The following is a 19,402-nucleotide window of genomic DNA, read 5'->3' as shown; positions in this document are numbered from 1 at the left end:
TCATCCCTAAGAGATATTTTGAGTGGCCTCATTGTCTTAGAACTATCACAAGTACAACCATTCTCGACTATCAAAAGCTTTCCCCACGACTCGTGGAGATGACATTTGTAAAAGCATGTGCTTGTGCCATGGCCATGGATGCTTCAATATGCCTCACTAACATGTACATCCTTCAAGTAATTATGAGGCTGAAAACTATGATGATGCAATGCCTCATGGCCCACCCTAGGTACCTTATGGCCCTACTCGTAACACCATGACCCCCCATTTCTCTCTGCAACCATCACCCTCTGGCACATCATCTTGGGCCACACCTCCTACCCTTCCCTTTGTTCTCACAACTCATTGCGCACGCACACGTGCGCGCTCGCAGACACACACACACACACACACACACACACACACACACATGTAACCTACTCTTCAACCACCCTTCAAGGACCAATCTGGCCCTAAACACCCCCCATGTTTTTCGCCCAAAGCCCCATCACACACCAATTCTAGCACAACATACCCTTTCACTCGACACAACTTAACAATAATAACAGATAGATAGATAGATAGATACATACATACAACCACCCTTCAAGGACCAATCCGGCCCCAAACAACCTGCCATATTTTTCGCCCACAGCCCCATCACACATCAAATCTAGCAGTGAGCACAACATACCCTTTCACTTGACACAACTTAACAATAATAATAGATAGATAGATAGATAGATACATACATACATACAACCACCCTTCAAGGACCAATCCGGCCTCAAACAACCCCCCATATTTTTCGCCCACACCCACACCCACACCCCCATCACACATCAAATCTAGCACAACATACCCTTTCACTCGACACAACTTAAATAATAATAATACATAGATACATTATCCATCCATCCATCCATACATACATACATACATACATACATACATACATACATACATACATACATACATACATACATACATACATTCATACATTCATACATACATTCCTGCCTGCAGTCTGCATAGACGACGGCCGATTTTGATGAAGATGACAAAGATGGATTCTGATGATGATGATGATGGAGGACGACGAGGAGAAGAAGAAGAAGAAGAAGAAGAAGAAGAAGAAGAAGAAGAAGAAGAAGAAGACGCCGAAGACATAGAAGACTACCAAAAGCTCTCCTACCCGCCTTGGTTTATCCACGAACAGAAGAACGAGTATTGGTACTATTGCAAGGATTCCAATGCTTACCTCCTCTACACACTGCCAATAGCAGAAGCAGAAGCAACGGACCAGACAGACACTGTGAATCCTCCTTGGCCTCTTTGGTATCACCATGAAGATCGATCCTTTTACTGGTACTTTTGTGAAGAGAAGAAGGATTACCTTCTGTATCCCGTGTGGCATTATGATGACAAACGTTCCACTTACTGGTATTTCTCCGAAGATCAGAATGCTTGCCTTATGTATGGCACGGACGTTCTCTATGGTGATCCACCTCAACCTGATGATCAAGGTCGAGATGGTAAAGAGTTAATGGAGAAATGATCTCACCTCTGTGGAGTAAGGAAATGTTGTTTTTTCGTGTCTGTGGAAACACTACAATAATCCCATTTCATGTAGTGCATGACAATGTTTGTCTTAATGGAATTCCTAAGGTAATTTCATTTCTTTAGAGCAACACAATGTGTGTGGAAATCATACAACAAAATCACATTTCTGAAGTGTAAGATTGTTTTTTCTCTGGAAAATCCTCAACCATGAAAAAAGAATTCCATTTCTGTAGAGTGGAACAGATGTTGTTGTTTATGGATACCTTTTCTTAAAATGGTAATCAGTATGAAAATATTTACTTCGAAAAACTTTATAAATGGAAACCATTTCTGTAGAGTTAGAGAATGAATGCACTTTTTGTATGGAGATCCTAAAGAGCAAAAGAAGGATCTTATCTCAATAGATTAAGAGGCTTTATTTATGTAAATTAAATAGCTAGAAAGACAAATGATATCATCCCTTTAAAGTAAAGACAATGGTACTATTTGTATAAATCCTTGCCAACCTAATCATGATTGAGACGATAATGAATAATAACAAGAAAAAGGATCTCATTCTTGTAAAAATAAGATACAATGTTCTTTTTTGTGTGTGGAAATAATAATACAGTAAGACAATGTGTTTGATTCAAATTGAAATCCTAAGGTAGGAGTAGGAGAGTTGAACAAGAAAAAGGAACACATTTTTGTAGACTCTAAGAGAATAGAATAGCAAAAGGATATATAATTTCTGTTGGACACTCAACTAATAGGAATTGTGTGTCATTGCAGATAAACCAAATGTTAGGTATGATGATGAATCTGTTCCACAGAACTTCGCATGTCAAAATGTCTCATACAAATCCCATGAGATTCAGGGTCAAAATCATGACATAGATGGCTTACCAGAAGAACCTTTGCCATCTGGATGGTAAGCACTGGATTCAGATAGATAGATAGATAGATAGATAGATAGATTGTATTATCGTCTTCGGAGGTCAAATATGACCTATGACACCAAAAATATTACATTTCATGTAATATGTGTGGAAATGAGTAGCATCTATCGATGTTCAAGAACTTTATTAATGAGTGTTGCATTTGAGAGTGCACATTGTGATTGTGAGAGAAATTCATGCAAGGATTGGGTTTGGTCAAAGATACGTGGAAGAGAGAGAGAGGGCCTAGGGTAAATACACATACATGCATGCGTAGTGTATATTCATATCACATGCTGTGTCTTTGCCATGTCAAAGAGGATCATAAAACTTTCTCTTTTAATTTTTATATTATATTCTACTCTCTGACAAGTTGAACCAGATAGTGCTAAATTTGATAATCCTCTCGCCTTGCTGTGTTCTTGCAACAGGGTTGAGGAATTTCTTATTGAAGCATATTTAGGGGGGTCTTGGAATGCTTCTTCAACTGGAACACATCATGTCGAAGAGGACGACCATAGAAAAAGTGACTTAAATGCACAAGACAAATTGCATTGTAGTCAACAATTTCCATTAAACTGGGAAACCCCTCCTAATCTGCTTATAAAATCCACTGAAGAAGAGGATGCAACAAGTGGTAGGCATCAGCCCACATTCTAAATTTAATCTATGTAGGTGCACGCTAGAGCCCCACAGTTATTATCTTAGGGAAAAATTCTGAAATATGTTCAATATTTCACATATTTAACTTCAAATGCGAATAAGGTAATCTTCATTGACACAGCTTTTCCAGGTTTCGAATTTGTCAGTGATGATACTTCTTTAATGGATGAAATTGATGCAAGCGAGGATATTCAATCATGGCAGGATCAATATGGGCAAGTTGTGAGGACTAATGTAAAAACAGAGTCATCCCTTGGTGCAATAAATCTCTGGTACTGGACTATATCTACACAAAAAATAATAAATATGAACAGGGCCTCTATATGTCTTGTGGGTCAGCTTGCTGCAAATAAAAGTACCCTTCATCCGTCACTCCAGCATCGCAATGGAATTATTAAAACTAGCCAAATTTGTGAGGTCAATCTTGATCTAGTAAAAGTTTCATCAGGTGCAGATGATTTCATCAAACGAGAAAATACTACACAAAATACATTCAAATAATGGCTTCCAACATCAGTTACCGTCTTGTCTTGCAGGTGAAGTATACAGATTACGACAACCAAGCTACAAATATTTGACGTCAGTCACAAAATATGACTCCTCTAATCCAACTAAAGATTGGGATTTTCCATGCCTAAACTTGGATTTCTTGAAAGATGTTAACAGTGAAGGTTTGGATTCTGCTCTGAAGCCATCTCATGATACTGTTATTGCAAAGCCTTTTTCACCAAATCTTAATCATCGAAGATTCGAGCTTCTTAAAAGAAAGGTAGCTATTGAATGCTGGAACTTCTGCATGCTATCTCTACAACAAATAGAAAGTGAACTTATGAAAGGTTTGCAGGAAAAAGCACATTTGATACCATCTGCTGTTCGGGTTTTAACAAAGAAAGAAATTGCTTCAGTGGAAGAGGTTGTAAATTTTTATCTTGTCATGACGTATACTTGTATTTGAGACCCATCTATTTCCATAGTGGTTAATTTCCCCCTATACAGAGAAACCAGAAATACCGGGATCGAGCAAAAGAACGCAGGAATGCTGAACAAGTCCATGATAAACTTCAAAACTTAAATTCAGCAACAAAGGATAGTTTCACAAAGTGTCCAACTGCGGAGCACATGTTGGAGAAAATGGGATGGTCTGAGGTGAGTGCAAGCACAAAAAATAAAGGGAATTCAAAGTTTAGAACTGTAGAGGTTTATTGAGAAGAAATGTTTTTAGACTTTTTTGAGAAGTTCCTGTGTAGAAAGAAATTCTCTATATTTGCATTTATGCCAAGGTACTAAAGATTGGACGCTTACACCAAGGCTCAGTCATCCCAGAAGAAACTATCCTAGTGTCTCTTATTTGAAGATGCTTTAGATGCTGTAAAAATGTAGCTCTGTTTTGGCTCTCTGTCTAACTGAAATAACAACTTTCCATGTTTTATTTCTACATGAAGTCTTAAGTAACGCTAGGCATAATATGGAGTGGAGAGCTAATGCTTAATTTGTAATCAATTAGTGAGTGCTTGCATATGAAGACACTTAAAAAGGACCTTCTGTGTTCACCTACAATTTACTAGGGAATGTCAAACAGACTAATGTCTTTGACTGTTCATCTTTTTGAAGCTTAAGTCTTAGGCCATTTGGTCAGATTATCCATCACACATCTGATGTTTTCCCTTGATAATATATTGCAAGGGGTCTGAAGCTGACTAGTGTCTTCCATGGGTCTGGAATCAGAAATTTCTTCTTGTAAGCTTTACATTGCCCACAATTACTAGACCATTGTCTAACATTTCTGTTAAGCCTTGTATTAGTATCATCACCTGTGGATTGATCTTCTCTAAATTGTCCACTACATATTTCCTTGTGACAAGCCTATAAGACGACTAAATTTTTTCCTTGCATATAAATTTTGTAAAGAATTATTTCTATTCGTGAATGATATCACAGTTAACACAGTCAAAAGCCTTATTTATTATAACCCTTCTCTGCTAGGGGTGTTAGGTTTGAAAACTCGATCTTCTGTTATATCATTGGAAATTTCTTACGAGAGTAAAATGAAGACTTTTAGAAACTATTATCAACAATATCATCCTATCTTTACATCTTCATTCAACTTTCCTTGACTGGGGAAACAATGTGTTTCTCTTACTATTTTATTGAAAGGGCAATCAATCATCCTGTAATTATTCAGAAGGATGGTTCATCACCTGTGTAGTAGATATTTGGTCAAGTGTGATATTCTATTGACTAAAAGGAACCCAGCATTGTGCATGCACTTTTTCACACACTTTTCCTTTATTCTTTCTCTTTTCCTTGTTAAATGATGGTGGCTTTTGAGTTCCAGAATTTAATCAATTTCCAGTTGAACTGGCAATGCAAGTTTGATTTATCTATTTTCTTTCCTGTTAATCAATTATGCCAATGCTTTTAGCTTTCCAATTTTATGGCTTGCTGAAGAACTTTTTCCTTAGCTTTTGTGTTATATGTGCAGGGTGAAGGCTTAGGAAAAAAGAGAGATGGAATGGTGCAACCCTTACAAGGGTTAAGTAATAATGGCCGTGCTGGCATTGGATGGGTGTCATCTAATTTCAAACACCGTGGGGATAATTAATCCACAGTTAAACTTTTATTTTGGAAGTAGAATGAAAACGTTTGTAATATTTGTATTTATATGTAAATGTATATGGGGTTTCTTTTCTGTTTATACATAGGTAGCTGTTAGGAATCGGCAATGGTTTGGTTTAGGCTTGACTGGTTTAGCATTGTTCAAGCCAAACTGGTCCAAAACTCTAAACCGGTTAAGCGTTAACCGGTTTTGAAATTGGTTTGGCTCGCCCCCCAAATCGGTTAAGCTCAATGTGTAGTAGATATTTGGTCAAGTGTGATATTCAAAATCCACATCAAAACGAATTGAAATTACATTCCAAACATTCCAAAACCATGATGTCATAAAATAATACCCCTTATCCCCATTACAAGAGACGGGAGAAACAAATTCACGCAATGGTTTTTGAGAGCTTAAAATGCATAGCTTTCTCATACATGGATCTCAGATGTCCAAAGTATTGTTGATTGAGATTATAAAGTATTAGGGGATTCCCACTAGTTCTAACTTGACCCTTCTCGTGATTGTGGGGATCAAGGATCCTTCTTGACCCCAAGTCCATGATGCCATGAAGCATTGACGAGCTGCTAGTATCAAGGTGCAAATGGTGGCACAAGACCTCATGACTGCAAAGGATCCCTTTAGATGGGGATTTTGCTATTAAAGGAAGAGGATTCCATAACTAATCAAATGATGAAAGAATATGCCATTTGCCAATCATCTTTAGCTTGGTGAGATTGTCTCCGTTGAATTAGTTGATGGTGCGGGCATTGAGGAAATGGACGAGTTCTTTGCCACAATAACTAGTAGTACTAATGATGCATTGATGATCTGAGAAGCATATGTCAGTCTTGCCATGGGCATCCAAGGTACGGGTGATCTAATTATGGACATGTTGGGAGCATTGGGCGCCCTCAATGGGGCAAAAAAGAGCCCCTCATCTTGGATGTCATGTGGAGGAACATCTCCTTCTTGGCCCTCTTATCACTTTGCCATTCTTTTGACCCTTTAGCTCAAGGGAGAGGATATAATGGGATTGTTTGGTGGGCCAAATGCCTCCCAAATCAATAGGACTGATCAAATTCAATAGTTTTGCGTTTTTCTAGCTTCAGCGAAGTGAATGCATAGAAACTCAAGATCAAGAACAAGTTCCAAGGAATCTTTACAAAGTAATTGTTTCTCGGGATTGTTGACATCATCGTTGTCATACAAATTCTGATAATGAAGTTTCTAAACAACGTTGCGTTAATGGTGAAGTTGTGTGAGTTGACGGATCACTTTTTACATTGTATAGAAAATATTTAGGAAAAAAGTGTACACTTTTTTCCCAAGATCAAATGTGTATTGTAGCTTTTAATAGCCTATTATGAGAAAATTCAAAGTTCCACCAATTCTTTCATCTGTATTTTTCCATAAAACTTAGTGAGTTTGTTGTGACAAATTAAAACGCACATTGTTTCAAACTATATACTACATACACACTACATAGTACATAGTACAAGTCTTAATACACTCATAAGTTCTAAAGACCAATATATTTCATGTTCAAATGATCCCATTTGGCCAAGAAAGAAGAATATTCTTGACACTTAAGAAACTCTTTCTAACAAGCAGTTTTCAACATTGAGCAACCACACTATCTAGCATCCAACGTCATCATTAAATAAACGTCAAGTAATCCAAAAGTCTAAAAATCATAAACAGCAAGTATTCCAAAAATCATCATGTACTTCGAAATTTCAAAAAATTATCACTGGTCCAAGTACAGGTATTCCATGACATCATCCTCTGCCATCATGTCTTCTAAATCAATATCCAAACTATTATACGCATCATTAATATCTTCGGGTATAGAAATGTTTGCACTATCAAGTAGATCCAACCAAGATCTAATGCACATCTCCGCCTTAAAAATGCATGAATGTAAGTGAACACTATCTTCAAATTTATAACTAGCTTCGGAATTAGCTTCCTTTGAAGGCACCGATGAAGCTGGAATTGCCAAATATTCGCATGCCATCTTGTACAACCTTGGTAAACTGGATCTATTTCAAGTCAACAAATTAGATAATATCAACAAATGTGTTTAAAACATGAAAAAAGATTTGACAAAACCTGTTAGTAAACCACCATTGAAGAGGGTCTATGTTAGTCTTTGCTCGTGGCAACTTCAAGAAATCTTCAATTTCTGAACTTGTTGATGATTCATGAGATTTCCCATTAGCACCTAACATTTTCCAAAACTCCTCATGTCCAAAATGATGTCCTTCAGATGTATCACAAGATGGAGAAGTATGGACATTATTGACGAGATAGTTTAAGTCTAATACATTTCCGACCAATTCTATATCAAGGTTTCTCTCTATTGGATTACTTGGTTTTGAAACTCTACATCAAGATCGAAGACAATATTAGTAAAACATTTTGAAAATCATACATTACAAAAGATAAAAACAGTGAAGATGTCAATCTAACAGAAATACCTTGGGTCAAGAAACATTGTGATCCGAGATGGAATAGAATTCAATGATTCTTGGTACTCGATTAGGTATTGTAAACATTTGTTACTAGCCTCCTGTTGAACTTCAAGATTGGTCCTCTCGGAGGGTGACTCAATTGAATCCATATCCATAGATATATAATTATTACAATGTGATAACAAACGTTTGAATGCAAGTGCTGCTATTGAGAGGGTTGGGTACTTTAAGCCACTTATGTAATTACAAATTACAGCAGGCACAAGTAGCCATCGTTCCATACTTTGTATATGATTCCAATCTTCTATTGAGAGAGTATGGTCCACAAACTCATGGGCAATAGCCTTGTCATTTATGGTATAACTCAAGACATCTCTTAACTTTAAGGCTTGTTGATACATTACTAGAGTTGAATTCCAACTAGTGGCACAATCTAAACGTGGCGGTTCTTGCTCTCCATTCTCATGTATATTTTTTGAATATTTTTTAAAAATAGCTCTACCAACTTTACTTGTGCGTATAGAATATAATGTCTTCCTTAATTTCATAGTAGAAGGAGTAATAACCTCTATTGCAGACTTTACACCAAGCTCACATGTATGGACCATGCATCTTAACATATGTGATGGTTGCAAAATGTCCTGTTCATGATGACTAAGCAACAACCTAGCTAGTTCTTTTGATGCAATCGGACTTTCACTAACACCATTACATGTTGTGGATAGAAGACGTGAAGAGACACCAAATGATTTTAGACGCGAGAATAAAGCTTGCCCGACACGTTTTCCTACTCCATCTCCTGGAAAGACATCTAGAAGGTCTAAAAGCACACTAATTGACTTGCCAGACTCTAAAGAGATCCAATGTAAAGTCATTGGATAAAATCCTTTCAAACTATCATTTGTGCAGCCATCATACGTCATAGCATATCTAAAACTTTGTGAGGACAAATAAGTAATAACTAATTGACGGAGAACAATATACATTCGTAAAACTAATCTTTTAACTGTATGAGCTGATTTAAGTTGATAACTTGGCGAGAAATCGTGCACTAATGTTCTTAAACTAGAGGATTCAACATATGCATGAGGCAACATTGTTGAAACTATAAACCTAGCAATAGAACTATCAAATTTCTTCTCTAAAGTACGGGATATAGCTAATGAAGATGCAGGTGCATCTATTTGAGATTGGACAAAAACACTATTAGAAACTTGTGGCGGTGTTGTGCTACTAATATTATGCTTATCTGATAAATGTTTGGCAATAGAACCTGTAGAAGTAGAGCTTGACCATAACAAGTGACAATAATTACATCGACGTTTAGATGCATCTCCTTCTTTGATGGAGAGGATGTGTTGCTCAGTCCATGAAGATCTTTTTCTTGCCCTTATTTTGCATCTAGTGATTGTAGTTGATGCCACCTCAGTGGGTGATGATAAAGAAGGAGTTATAGCTTGAATATCTTCCATAGAAAGGTCTGGAATCTGTATTACAAATTAGAAATCATGGTGTTAGATAACAAATAAATAAATACATGTACAATTATTTCGTACAAAAATCGAAAGATGACATCTCAGCAGTACTATCATTTGAATTTAATAACGACTTGCACAGCATGCAAAAAAAGTTACAAACAAGACTATGACATGATAAAACAAAATGTGCAAACATTGCCTTTATACATAAAACAATATAATTGTGAAGTCTCAAATTCAATATTCCCAATTTTGTTGTATTGAGATTCTAAAGTTAACATTTGTCCCAATTAAAACTTAAAGTTGGCTTCAGCCATGGGTACAGTGTTTTTATTCATTCATGATCCTAGTTTGCAAGAACGAACTCATTTTATGAACATTTCACCTCCACTACCAGGCAAAGGTACTACGTGAGTTATGAAGCATAACCACCTTTGTGCTGTCCTGAGGAATTTAGTTAAAAACTATGGATTTCTCCGTCCGTAGCATTTAACTTTTCAAGGATAATGTCTATGATTTGTTAAAAAACTCATGATTTATTTTTCAAGAAGCAACTAAAAGTTTGGCTTGTGATTCCTACTTTTTGAAGTAGAAATATGGAAAAATATACAAGAAGGAAAAATGTTTGGTGATTCTTATTTTTGTGTTAATCATATACAAGAAGGAAAAATGTAAAGGTCAGGACCAAGTATGGAGCTTGTGTCCTCTAGAAAGATAGAAGTGTTTCTTTAGTTTGGATTGCATGACCATCTCACACTCTCTTCAAGAAAATATAAAAGCTTATTGGTGTAAATATCAAAGGCTAATCGTATCATAACCATTGAGATGCATAATGCACACAAGTCGATGCATTCTTTTATGTACACAATTCTCTTTCATGCATTTAACTATGTATCATCATAAATTTCATCAAAATCTACAACCATAATTTGAAGTAACTCAATATGTCTAATGGAACTATGCAAATAGGGTAACACAAATGTGTAACATTGTATAGAATCATGTTATTGGCTCAATAAATGCCACCTTGTCCCTTCATTATATCATATAGTATTTAATAGAATCATGTTGAACCTTCTTTGGCATGGTTCAATAAATCTGATTTTAAATCTAACCTGAAAACCCATCCATTCTTTCTTAAAATAAAACCATCTTCCATGTATATTAAAATGACACGTGATAATTCTTGTACGTGAAACAATCATCGTGAAAATATCATAACAATAATATCGCAACCATTAACATATCAATCAAAATACACATTTTAAATCATGCTCAAGGTATCACTCTTATAATTTTTGGCATTATCACATTATGTCATAATACAAGCAATATCAGTTATGAAACAATGCAGGAAACATGACCTTAAAAAAAGGAAATTTCTAGTTTGGACATGAAAATACACAAACGATAACTTTACTTAAACATTCAAACATCTATGATTCATGTGAAAGAAACCCAGCTGGGCAGGCCTAGGTGGTAGACAAAAACAAATTAGAGAAGCTTTCCTTCGCATTTTCGTAAAACAAAATCTACCGATGCCCTGCATTTTTTTACGTTACCCTAAATTTGGAAATTTTAGCTTCTTGACTGACAATTTGTCTGCTGATTACTTTTCAAATTATTATTGGCCCAACCTCCCAAGGCCACTCACTAGTACTTCTTGACCCCATGTTTGTTAGAAGATATGAAGAACTTAACAAACATGGGATAAGGTGAACATGCACCATTTTGCTGGTGATGCAGCCGGCAATGGATATCAACCACTCTTGAACTTAACAAGCATGAGATCCTAGGCTACCTAAAAAACACACCCTAAAGGAGATCATTGCATGGGATCAGGCGAACATGCACCATTTTGCTGGTGATGCGGTCAGCAATGGGTATCAACCACTCTTGAACTTAGCAAACATAAGATCCTAAGCTCCCTAAGAAAACACCCTAATCGCGTCCTTCATCTCTTAACTAAAGGAGATAAAAAAAGAGATTAACTTAAAACATAACTTAACCCACACTTAATGACTTCAATTTAGGGACAGCATGAAGAAATCATACAGGATCATCACGTGTGTGGTCACAAGGCGCCTTGAATGAAGACACAGGGGGATGCAAAGCAATTGGAGAAAACGGATTTTAAATTCTATGATCCAGCCACAACTAATGATTCAAAAGAAGGAGGTGAAACATACTGTGTAGGAGTCCGCAGAAGGTGTGGTCGAGCCTCGCAGTTCAGAAAATCAATAGAAGCCGTGCTGCTCGTAGGCTGCTGCCGAGGAGTCGACAGAAGCCGTGCAGGTCGTAGGCTGCTGCTGCTGAGGAGTCGACAGAAGAAGGCGTGCTCCGAGTTGCAGCTCAAGATACTGTTAAAATTATTGTTAGATGACCTAAATGGTTTAACCGGTTTGAGTCGGTTACCAGGGCTCCAGCCGAACAGAGCCCAAGCTCAAACCGGTTAACAAACCTCCAGCCTGACCAAACCGCACAGAACTCAAGCTCAAACCGGTTAACAAACCTCAAGCCTGACCAAACCGCAAGAGCCCAAGCTCAAAACGGTTAACAAACCTCCAGCTTGAGCAAACCGCCAAACCATTTAACGACGATTAAAAGGGCGGGTTCATGCTTAAGCTGAACCGTTGCCAACTCCTAGCAGTTGGATCTTATTTTACCTGTGTCAAGCATTTCCATGGATGAACCTTGGTCAAGATGTGGTGAAAAGCAATGTCTGAGAAGTGTATCAAGCCCATGTGCAAAACCTAACGATCCATGCATTGAATTAAGCTTGTATTATTCAAGAGTCAAAATTGTTGCTTTCACACCTGCTTGAGCAAGGAACTATGACATACATGAATTGAACAACAATTTCCATTCACACACTTCAATTGTGTTCTAGGGCTAGCTCGATTTGCCTTCCAACTAATTCTTATTTTTATATCGTTTTGAAAAAATATTTGAAGAGCTGAATTTAGTAAGATGTGAGTCAAGACGTGCTACTATGTATGAGAAATAGTCCAAAAAGACTATCTTTGTGAAAAATAAAGTTGCTTTTTTTATGTATCTTTTTCTTACAAATCTTTCTCCTAGATAGAGGTTTGCTAAAGCATTTCCAGCAACATCTTACACATATTTCTCCTGGATAGATGTTGCTTAAGCATTTGCTTAAACTTCATTGATTTGCACAATAAGATTGAGCTGTTTCATTTCCATGCTAAACAATGAAATTGTAACAAATCAAACAAATCGACAAATATGTATGAGCAGACTTAGTCTATGTCAATATTATCTCAATCCCTGTACTTTGACGCTCTAAAGTGATATGCTCCCTCTCTCTCCAATTTAACATGGTTGTGTAGTAGAGCTCTCTAGACCTTACCATTAGACAAGGGCATCACTGCTGTATAAGAGCTAAGAGGAACTTGATATGATGGGTGCAAAGACCTGTTCTTGACTTTAAGTTTCAAGTGATACATTAAATTAGCACTTCACCGCTGAACACAACATACATCTTTTCATTTTCCAATGGCATGTGCCCGAGAATCAGTCATAGACTTTAAACAGTAGGATTCTTGGGTGATTTTGGCATACATTATCATACGACATGGAGTACATCAGTGAGCACAAAGTTGACATTGCCATATGGCTAAATAAACAAATACACTTCCGTCACATACTTTTACACAAGCTTTCTATTGTGAACTAAAATATTACAAAGCATCGTGTTGTGTATTTGACTTCCTCCCTTGATACTTATTTATAGCGATGCCTTTGCAAATAATTGTACAAACAGTAGCATTTCCAGGAAGAGTACACAAATTTCAAAATTTCTGTGCATGCAAATTTACAGTGATGGTGCTCACACCAACTCATCTTTTTGATTGCTCCACTAAATCATAAAACCACACTCCAAAATGTGTTTTTATGTTCAATTCGACAACCAATGTGGAATTATGATTATATACACTTCTACTCAAGTTAAGCTCACTCCCAAATCTTTGAGCTCTGATTTGTCAATACTTGCAAAAGGACTTTAGTCGAGGAAGACCATCCAATTCCACTTTTGAGTGAGTAAATGCTAACGAAAGTTTCCTGACTTTTGGACCATCCCCTCTTTTAACCCCATGTTCTCCGCATCATTTTCGGTGTCATAAAAACCCTCATCCTAAGGCAAATGCACATGTGAATATAAATGCAACATGCCCTCTTTCAACATTATTAAGCTATATTTACAACGTACAACCAAATGGTCATTCCATCTCTTATGAAATAAAGATGTTACACATGTTGATAAGATTGGCAAAATGCATCAAATCCAGTACAAATTAACACAAAAGTTTGACAATCAAAATCCATCAGAGTAATAATTTCATAACTAGGCATAATTCCAAATCAATTACACAACTAGACAAAAGATGTTAAATCAGCAATTTCAAGTGTACAGTGAACTGTAATCTTTATTTTTATTTTGTGAAAGATTAAATCAACAGTATAATGTGTCAAAAATAATTACATTAAGTGTAATATTGCATAACAATTAACATGAAAATTAGCAACATCAAGTGTAATGTCACCAGCAAAAAATTAGCTTAATAAAATGCTGTGAAGAATGTTCAGATGAAAGTTGCACATCATGGATTAGTTGCAAGGTTGTCTAATGATAAAATTTGAAATGCATGGAAACATTTGAGACACAAGAAAGTTTTTGTTTCCAATTTAATATATAAATTAATCTGCATCAATGCTAGCAAAAGCTGCAATTTGAATGCAATTCTAGAAAACAGTTCACTGTACACTTGAATCCACAGATATCACAACAATGTTATATTGATTTCCAATACAAAACTTAGGTCTAGAAATGATGTCAAACAAATGAGAATTAACACATTTGGACGTCATTTAAGACAGTTATTGTAAAACTTAAATCATAAATACAGTACATCAAATGAACAAAGAGAAACATGCATACAAACACAAAAAAGTCAGATTTTGTTAAGTAAGCATCACATATATACATCCATTAATATTGAATAATGCTAAAATGAAACAGCCTAGACGTTATATCCAAAGACATTCTATAAAAAGCAAAATGAGCAATCAAGAAAAACTTTTCAATCAAGCATAAAATAAGCACCAATAAAACAGTATGGAAAGAATGTAAAAGACGGTTGTAAAGAAAAACGCAAGTACTAAGTTGTCAATCTATTATGTGTTGCTTTCATCAGCACCTTTAAGATTGAATAAAGCTCCAACAAAAACAGCCTACAAATTTTATATACAAAGATATTATATAAGAAAACACAAACACCAGTATCTTAGAAAGTTTGTGGATCCAAAATCTCCATACTTTATGTTAAGCTAAGAAATTGTTAATCAATAATACCATCAAATATGCACATCCACCTTTAAAAAACAATGATTTTCAGTCAAATATCTATATTAGACCGGAATAACATCAGTGAAGTAAACTATTGCATTCAAAATACAAGCACCTAAAAGTTGTAAAACTCTTGTGATACACTCAATGCAACTGTAAATGGACTCCTATATCCCACATCAATTCAGTCCTTGTAAATGACATAAAATATCTCCATGCTGCTGCCAGATAGATGGTCCATATTATTCTCAATACAATATAGCTTCAACACGGATCAAACAAAGCCTGGAAATAGATGATAAAACCAGATAGCACTGAGAGGAATGCAGAGCAGGACACTTCATTAAGAACCTTGTAAAAGGTTCTAGAAAACAGTAAAAGCTTGAAACCAAATCAAGTCCGAATGATGACACATTTTTTTCCTAGGGAGAAAACAGAAAAAACATCAGGAATAAAGGTTAAGATCAAAGGAAAATGCTCTGAAACTTGATGAAAGTGTGATTGATGCAATGAATATTAACAACTCCTGAGTAAAAACAATGCCCTGAAAACTTAGTGAAAAATGTGTATATATGCATATTCAGAAGCAAAAAAAGTACTGCTGCGTCATCTATATAATCCACACAGTTTCGTATAACACAACTAGCCAAGAAAAGATAAGTCACCATACCTTATTCAATTTTCTAGCCAATACAATAACACTCAACATACATCATTAGATTTTCTTGTCTAGAAAAAGAGGATGTCATCACAAATTACTCCATTTTCTAGGCTAGCAAAGAGAATCAATCACTGTAAATTACTTATTTTCTGAAGGCTAGAAAAGAACACATCGCCACAAGTTACCCAAACTTTCTGGGCTAGGAAAGGGCACTTACCATGCTGCAGCTACATGGTATAGTAAGGATTTGAAGGAGCTCCAGTCGGTTGCATGCGAGGTGCAGCCAATTGTTGTTGACTCTGGTATGGCAAGGCCATCTGTTGCTGTGATGGATATGATGGCAGAGGTTGTTGAACTTGATAAGCTGGCATTCCATATTGTCCTTGAAGAGATGACAAACCTTGAGAAGCAATGGGAAGAGGACTGTTGTATGATGAAGGGTTTGTTCCACCACCTGAATAACCTCCTCCATATGATCCTGCATGTGAGGGAGCATAGGGATCAACTGATGCATACGATGGTGGAATGGTGTTGATTGCAGAACCCAGTTGGCCAACACCTGTGGTTATGGGTTGTCCACCATGAAGACCAGGATTCATTGATGAACCTGCCATTGGATTACTGACACCAGGTTGGTTCGCAATGGGCAAGTTTGGGTGCATACCCTGGTTAAGACCTGGATTCATAGAATTGCTCATGTTTTGACCATATGAAACTCCACCAGGTGTCATCATCCCTTGTGGTGGCGTTGGTCCACCATATTGACTACTACCCCCTCCACTACCATATGGGGGCATATTGGAAGGAACTGGACCAGATCCACCCGGTTGGGTCATACCCAAACCAGGCATTGACAAATCCGGTTGACCATGCATGGGGTTTAACCTTTGTTTTGCACCCTCTACAGCGAGCTTACAGAAGAGTTGATGCCCACCTATGTTCTTCACCGGTTCCTCAAGTGCCCTTTTGGTTGCCTCAGCAGTTTTATATATAAAAAGAGCAAAACCCCTCTCTTTGCCTGCTTGTTTATCTAGACCGAGAGGCCCTTCTTCGATCTCGCCATATTCAGAAAAGATGCTAAGCAAATGGTCAACTGGCCAAGCCAAAGGGACATTACCCACATAGATTTTCCTTGCGGCGAGGTCTTGTGGAGGTTGAGCCGAGGCAGAACCCGTAGAGGCCAGCTGGCAGACACTGATTCGACCATCAATTCTCTTACTAGGCTCTCTAAGAGCATTAATTGCACCATCCATGTGTTTGAACGTGACAAAGCCATATCCACGAGACTTACCTGTGTTTTTGTCAATGATCGCAATGGCTTCTTCGAGGTCCCCAAATTCTGAGAACGTACTTTTGAGGCTGAGGCTATTGGTTTCCCACCCGAGTCCGCGTACAAAGATCTTGCGGTGAGAAGGGTCCCGGTCGGCTATCCGTCGAACCTCGTCAAGCACGTCGGGATGGCGGAGAACAGCGTCCAGAACTATGTTTGCGAGGTCCTCCTTGGAGAGGAGGTCGAGCATAGGGCGAGCTGTGTCTCGAGTAAGGTAAGAAGGTATGCCAATGTTGCTCTCTGTGGAAAGAGGGAGAGTAAGAGGGACCTCTGAAGGCCCGATCGCGATGGCTGGAGTAGAATTAGCAGTCGAATTAGTGGTCACAGTCATGGTCGTAACAGAGGCTCCGCCATTCTCTTCAAGCTTCCGTTTCTTCAATTCTGTGTTCGTCATATCCATGGCGGGCAGTTAGGGGGGAGAATTCGGGGAAGCTCCAAACCCTAAGACAGGGCAGGCAGCGCAGCCTTTTGTTTTTCTCTCGCGCTGTGCGAGCGGAGAAAGAGAAACCCTAACCCTAACCCTAACCCTAACCCGTGGCCAGGAAGCCTCGCTAGGTCGGGATTTGAAACAACAAAACAAAAATCTCGTTTTCTTAACACACACACTACATATTATTATTGAGTGTTAGGTTTTATACCTGTGTGTGTGTGTGTGTGTGTGTGTGTGTGTGAGAGAGAGAGAGAGAGAGAGAGAGAGAGGTTTTATACCTATGTGTGTGTGTGTGTGTGTGTGTGAGAGAGAGAGAGAGAGAGAGAGAGAGAGAATTAGAATTTGTATCGTCCATAAAGAGGCCAATTTTGACCTATGGGACCAGAGCATACATGTGTTCTCGATATGTGTGGGGTATTCATTCATACATTGAAGCACAATGTCTGTATGTGTGAATAAAAGCGCACACACGTGAGCTCAACCTTCTCGGTCGTGTCTTCAGTATGGCACTTACGTTATCACTCCCTCTTACTTAGTATGTCAGCATATCTTGAACGAATTGCACTATATGTCGAGCATGTGAAGAGCAAAGTGTCATTCATCCTCTGCCATGCCGTCATTGCATACTTTGCATGTCTTCACATTAGTTACATTTCGGATACCATGATGCAACTTCAATACCTAACTTGTGAGATCTGAGTGCGAAGTAGTGTAAGGGCTCTACGAGCATTACTACTCGTATTGGTAATGAGATAAGGTTGAATACGATCAGTAGGCATTCTTGCTTTATATTGAGACCAACATTGAGGGTTGACATTTGCAACGTAGTATTCTAGCTTTGTCCTCTTAGCATCTTCCCACTTCATCCTTAATGATTCCACCAACCTTTTCTCAATCATTACATAATGCATAGCATTGCCTTGCGTGAAAGCTCTAAAAGATCATCCAAACTCCATCTTCTAAACCATCTCCTTATGTCAACAACCCAACCGGATGAGAGAATCTTACTTTTATGATTCTTTTGTAGCTTACATCCAACATTCCAAGCAAGATGTGATAATCGATGATTCAACATATTCTTAACTTTTGTAATGTATTTATATACTTTTAAGTTTTTGGAGTGCCAATAGTTCTATGGGTCGAACACCTGTTTCCAAGAACATAACCTAGTAAGAGGTAGTGCATTTAACTCCTAATTGCCTACTTAAAAACATCTTTTGAATTTTCTCAATCTCATTCCATGCATTAAGAGAGATGGTGCCACCCCATTCTTCTACTCCATTAAGCAATGCTTGAGTTACCATGCATTGAACAACATTAGTTTTACTTCTCATCCACACGTATCACTTTGGTTGCATTGGTTCTCCAAAAGGTAATACGATTTCCAACCGACTTGGAGCCTTGATTCAAAGCATGCACTCCATTTATTTGTGGCAGGTACATCAATACCAAGATATTTAAAGCTTTAAACAAATTGTATATGTTCACCTCTATATGTTAGGATAGGGTAATGATGAGGTTGGATGGTTTGCAGTACCATCATTTTTGTTTTCTCCACATTCACTGCTAGTCCACTACTATGGCAAAATTCTTCTAATACCCCGAGTAAATTTTGCATACAATCAACATCATATGAGAAGAGTACCACATCATCATCATATAGAAGCAATAAGATAACACATTGCATCAATTTGGGAGCATTCAATCCTTCTTTTCTTGCAACCTTATTTACCACTTCTTCTAATTTATCAATACATAAGCCAAAAAGTGTGGGTGGACATCCTTGCTTGACCCCCATGTTACTTAAAAAGTGCTTTGAGAATCCACTTAGAGAGAGAGAGAGAGAGAATGTGTGTGTGCGTGTGTGTGTGCAAACACTAATGGAGGAATTTTACTCATAGACTCTCTAGGCTCGAGTCCCGACCATTTAATCCCCCCCC

General features: G+C 37.5%; 3 protein-coding genes across 7 annotated transcripts in view; 2 read left to right on the top strand and 1 right to left on the bottom strand.

Annotated features, from left to right (window-relative positions):
• The window catches only part of LOC147853746 (uncharacterized), a 103,053-nt gene that overhangs the window by 6,891 nt on the left and 76,760 nt on the right, over positions 1-19,402 (top strand). The gene's annotated exons all lie outside the window — the stretch shown is intronic.
• On the top strand, positions 1,002-5,768 carry LOC147853757 (D111/G-patch domain-containing protein). Of its 2 annotated transcripts, none has more exons than XM_087332165.1 (8): positions 1,002-1,514; positions 2,314-2,452; positions 2,891-3,096; positions 3,253-3,570; positions 3,659-3,891; positions 3,967-4,035; positions 4,119-4,268; positions 5,605-5,768. In XM_087332165.1, exons 1-8 carry the CDS (start codon positions 1,031-1,033, stop codon positions 5,722-5,724), a joined length of 1,719 nt encoding a protein of 572 aa, XP_087188291.1. In that variant the 5' UTR covers positions 1,002-1,030; the 3' UTR covers positions 5,725-5,768. The 2 variants fall into 2 exon arrangements, with proteins under 2 accessions (XP_087188291.1, XP_087188289.1); XM_087332163.1 differs by having other exon boundaries at positions 3,244-3,570.
• On the bottom strand, positions 13,333-17,473 carry LOC147853756 (UBP1-associated protein 2C-like). 3 transcript variants are annotated; one of them, XM_087332167.1, is made up of 2 exons: positions 15,920-17,473; positions 13,333-13,829 (listed from the first exon to the last, which is right to left on the bottom strand). In XM_087332167.1, the coding sequence occupies exon 1, from the start codon at positions 17,430-17,432 to the stop codon at positions 15,930-15,932; it is 1,503 nt and encodes a 500-aa protein (XP_087188293.1). In that variant the 5' UTR covers positions 17,433-17,473; the 3' UTR covers positions 13,333-13,829; positions 15,920-15,929. The 3 variants fall into 3 exon arrangements, with proteins under 3 accessions (XP_087188293.1, XP_087188292.1, XP_087188294.1); XM_087332166.1 differs by lacking the exon at positions 13,333-13,829 and adding an exon at positions 15,069-15,463; XM_087332168.1 differs by lacking the exon at positions 13,333-13,829 and adding an exon at positions 15,069-15,326.

The sequence above is a fragment of the Azolla caroliniana genome, unplaced genomic scaffold (genome assembly GCF_043228905.1).
Source record: "Azolla caroliniana isolate FFs.n. ecotype wild unplaced genomic scaffold, voAzoCaro1.0.p SCAF_16, whole genome shotgun sequence".
Lineage (NCBI taxonomy): Eukaryota > Viridiplantae > Streptophyta > Polypodiopsida > Salviniales > Salviniaceae > Azolla > Azolla caroliniana.
The sequence above is the reverse complement of the archived record's forward strand: the minus strand, read 5'-3'. Positions and strand labels throughout refer to the sequence as shown.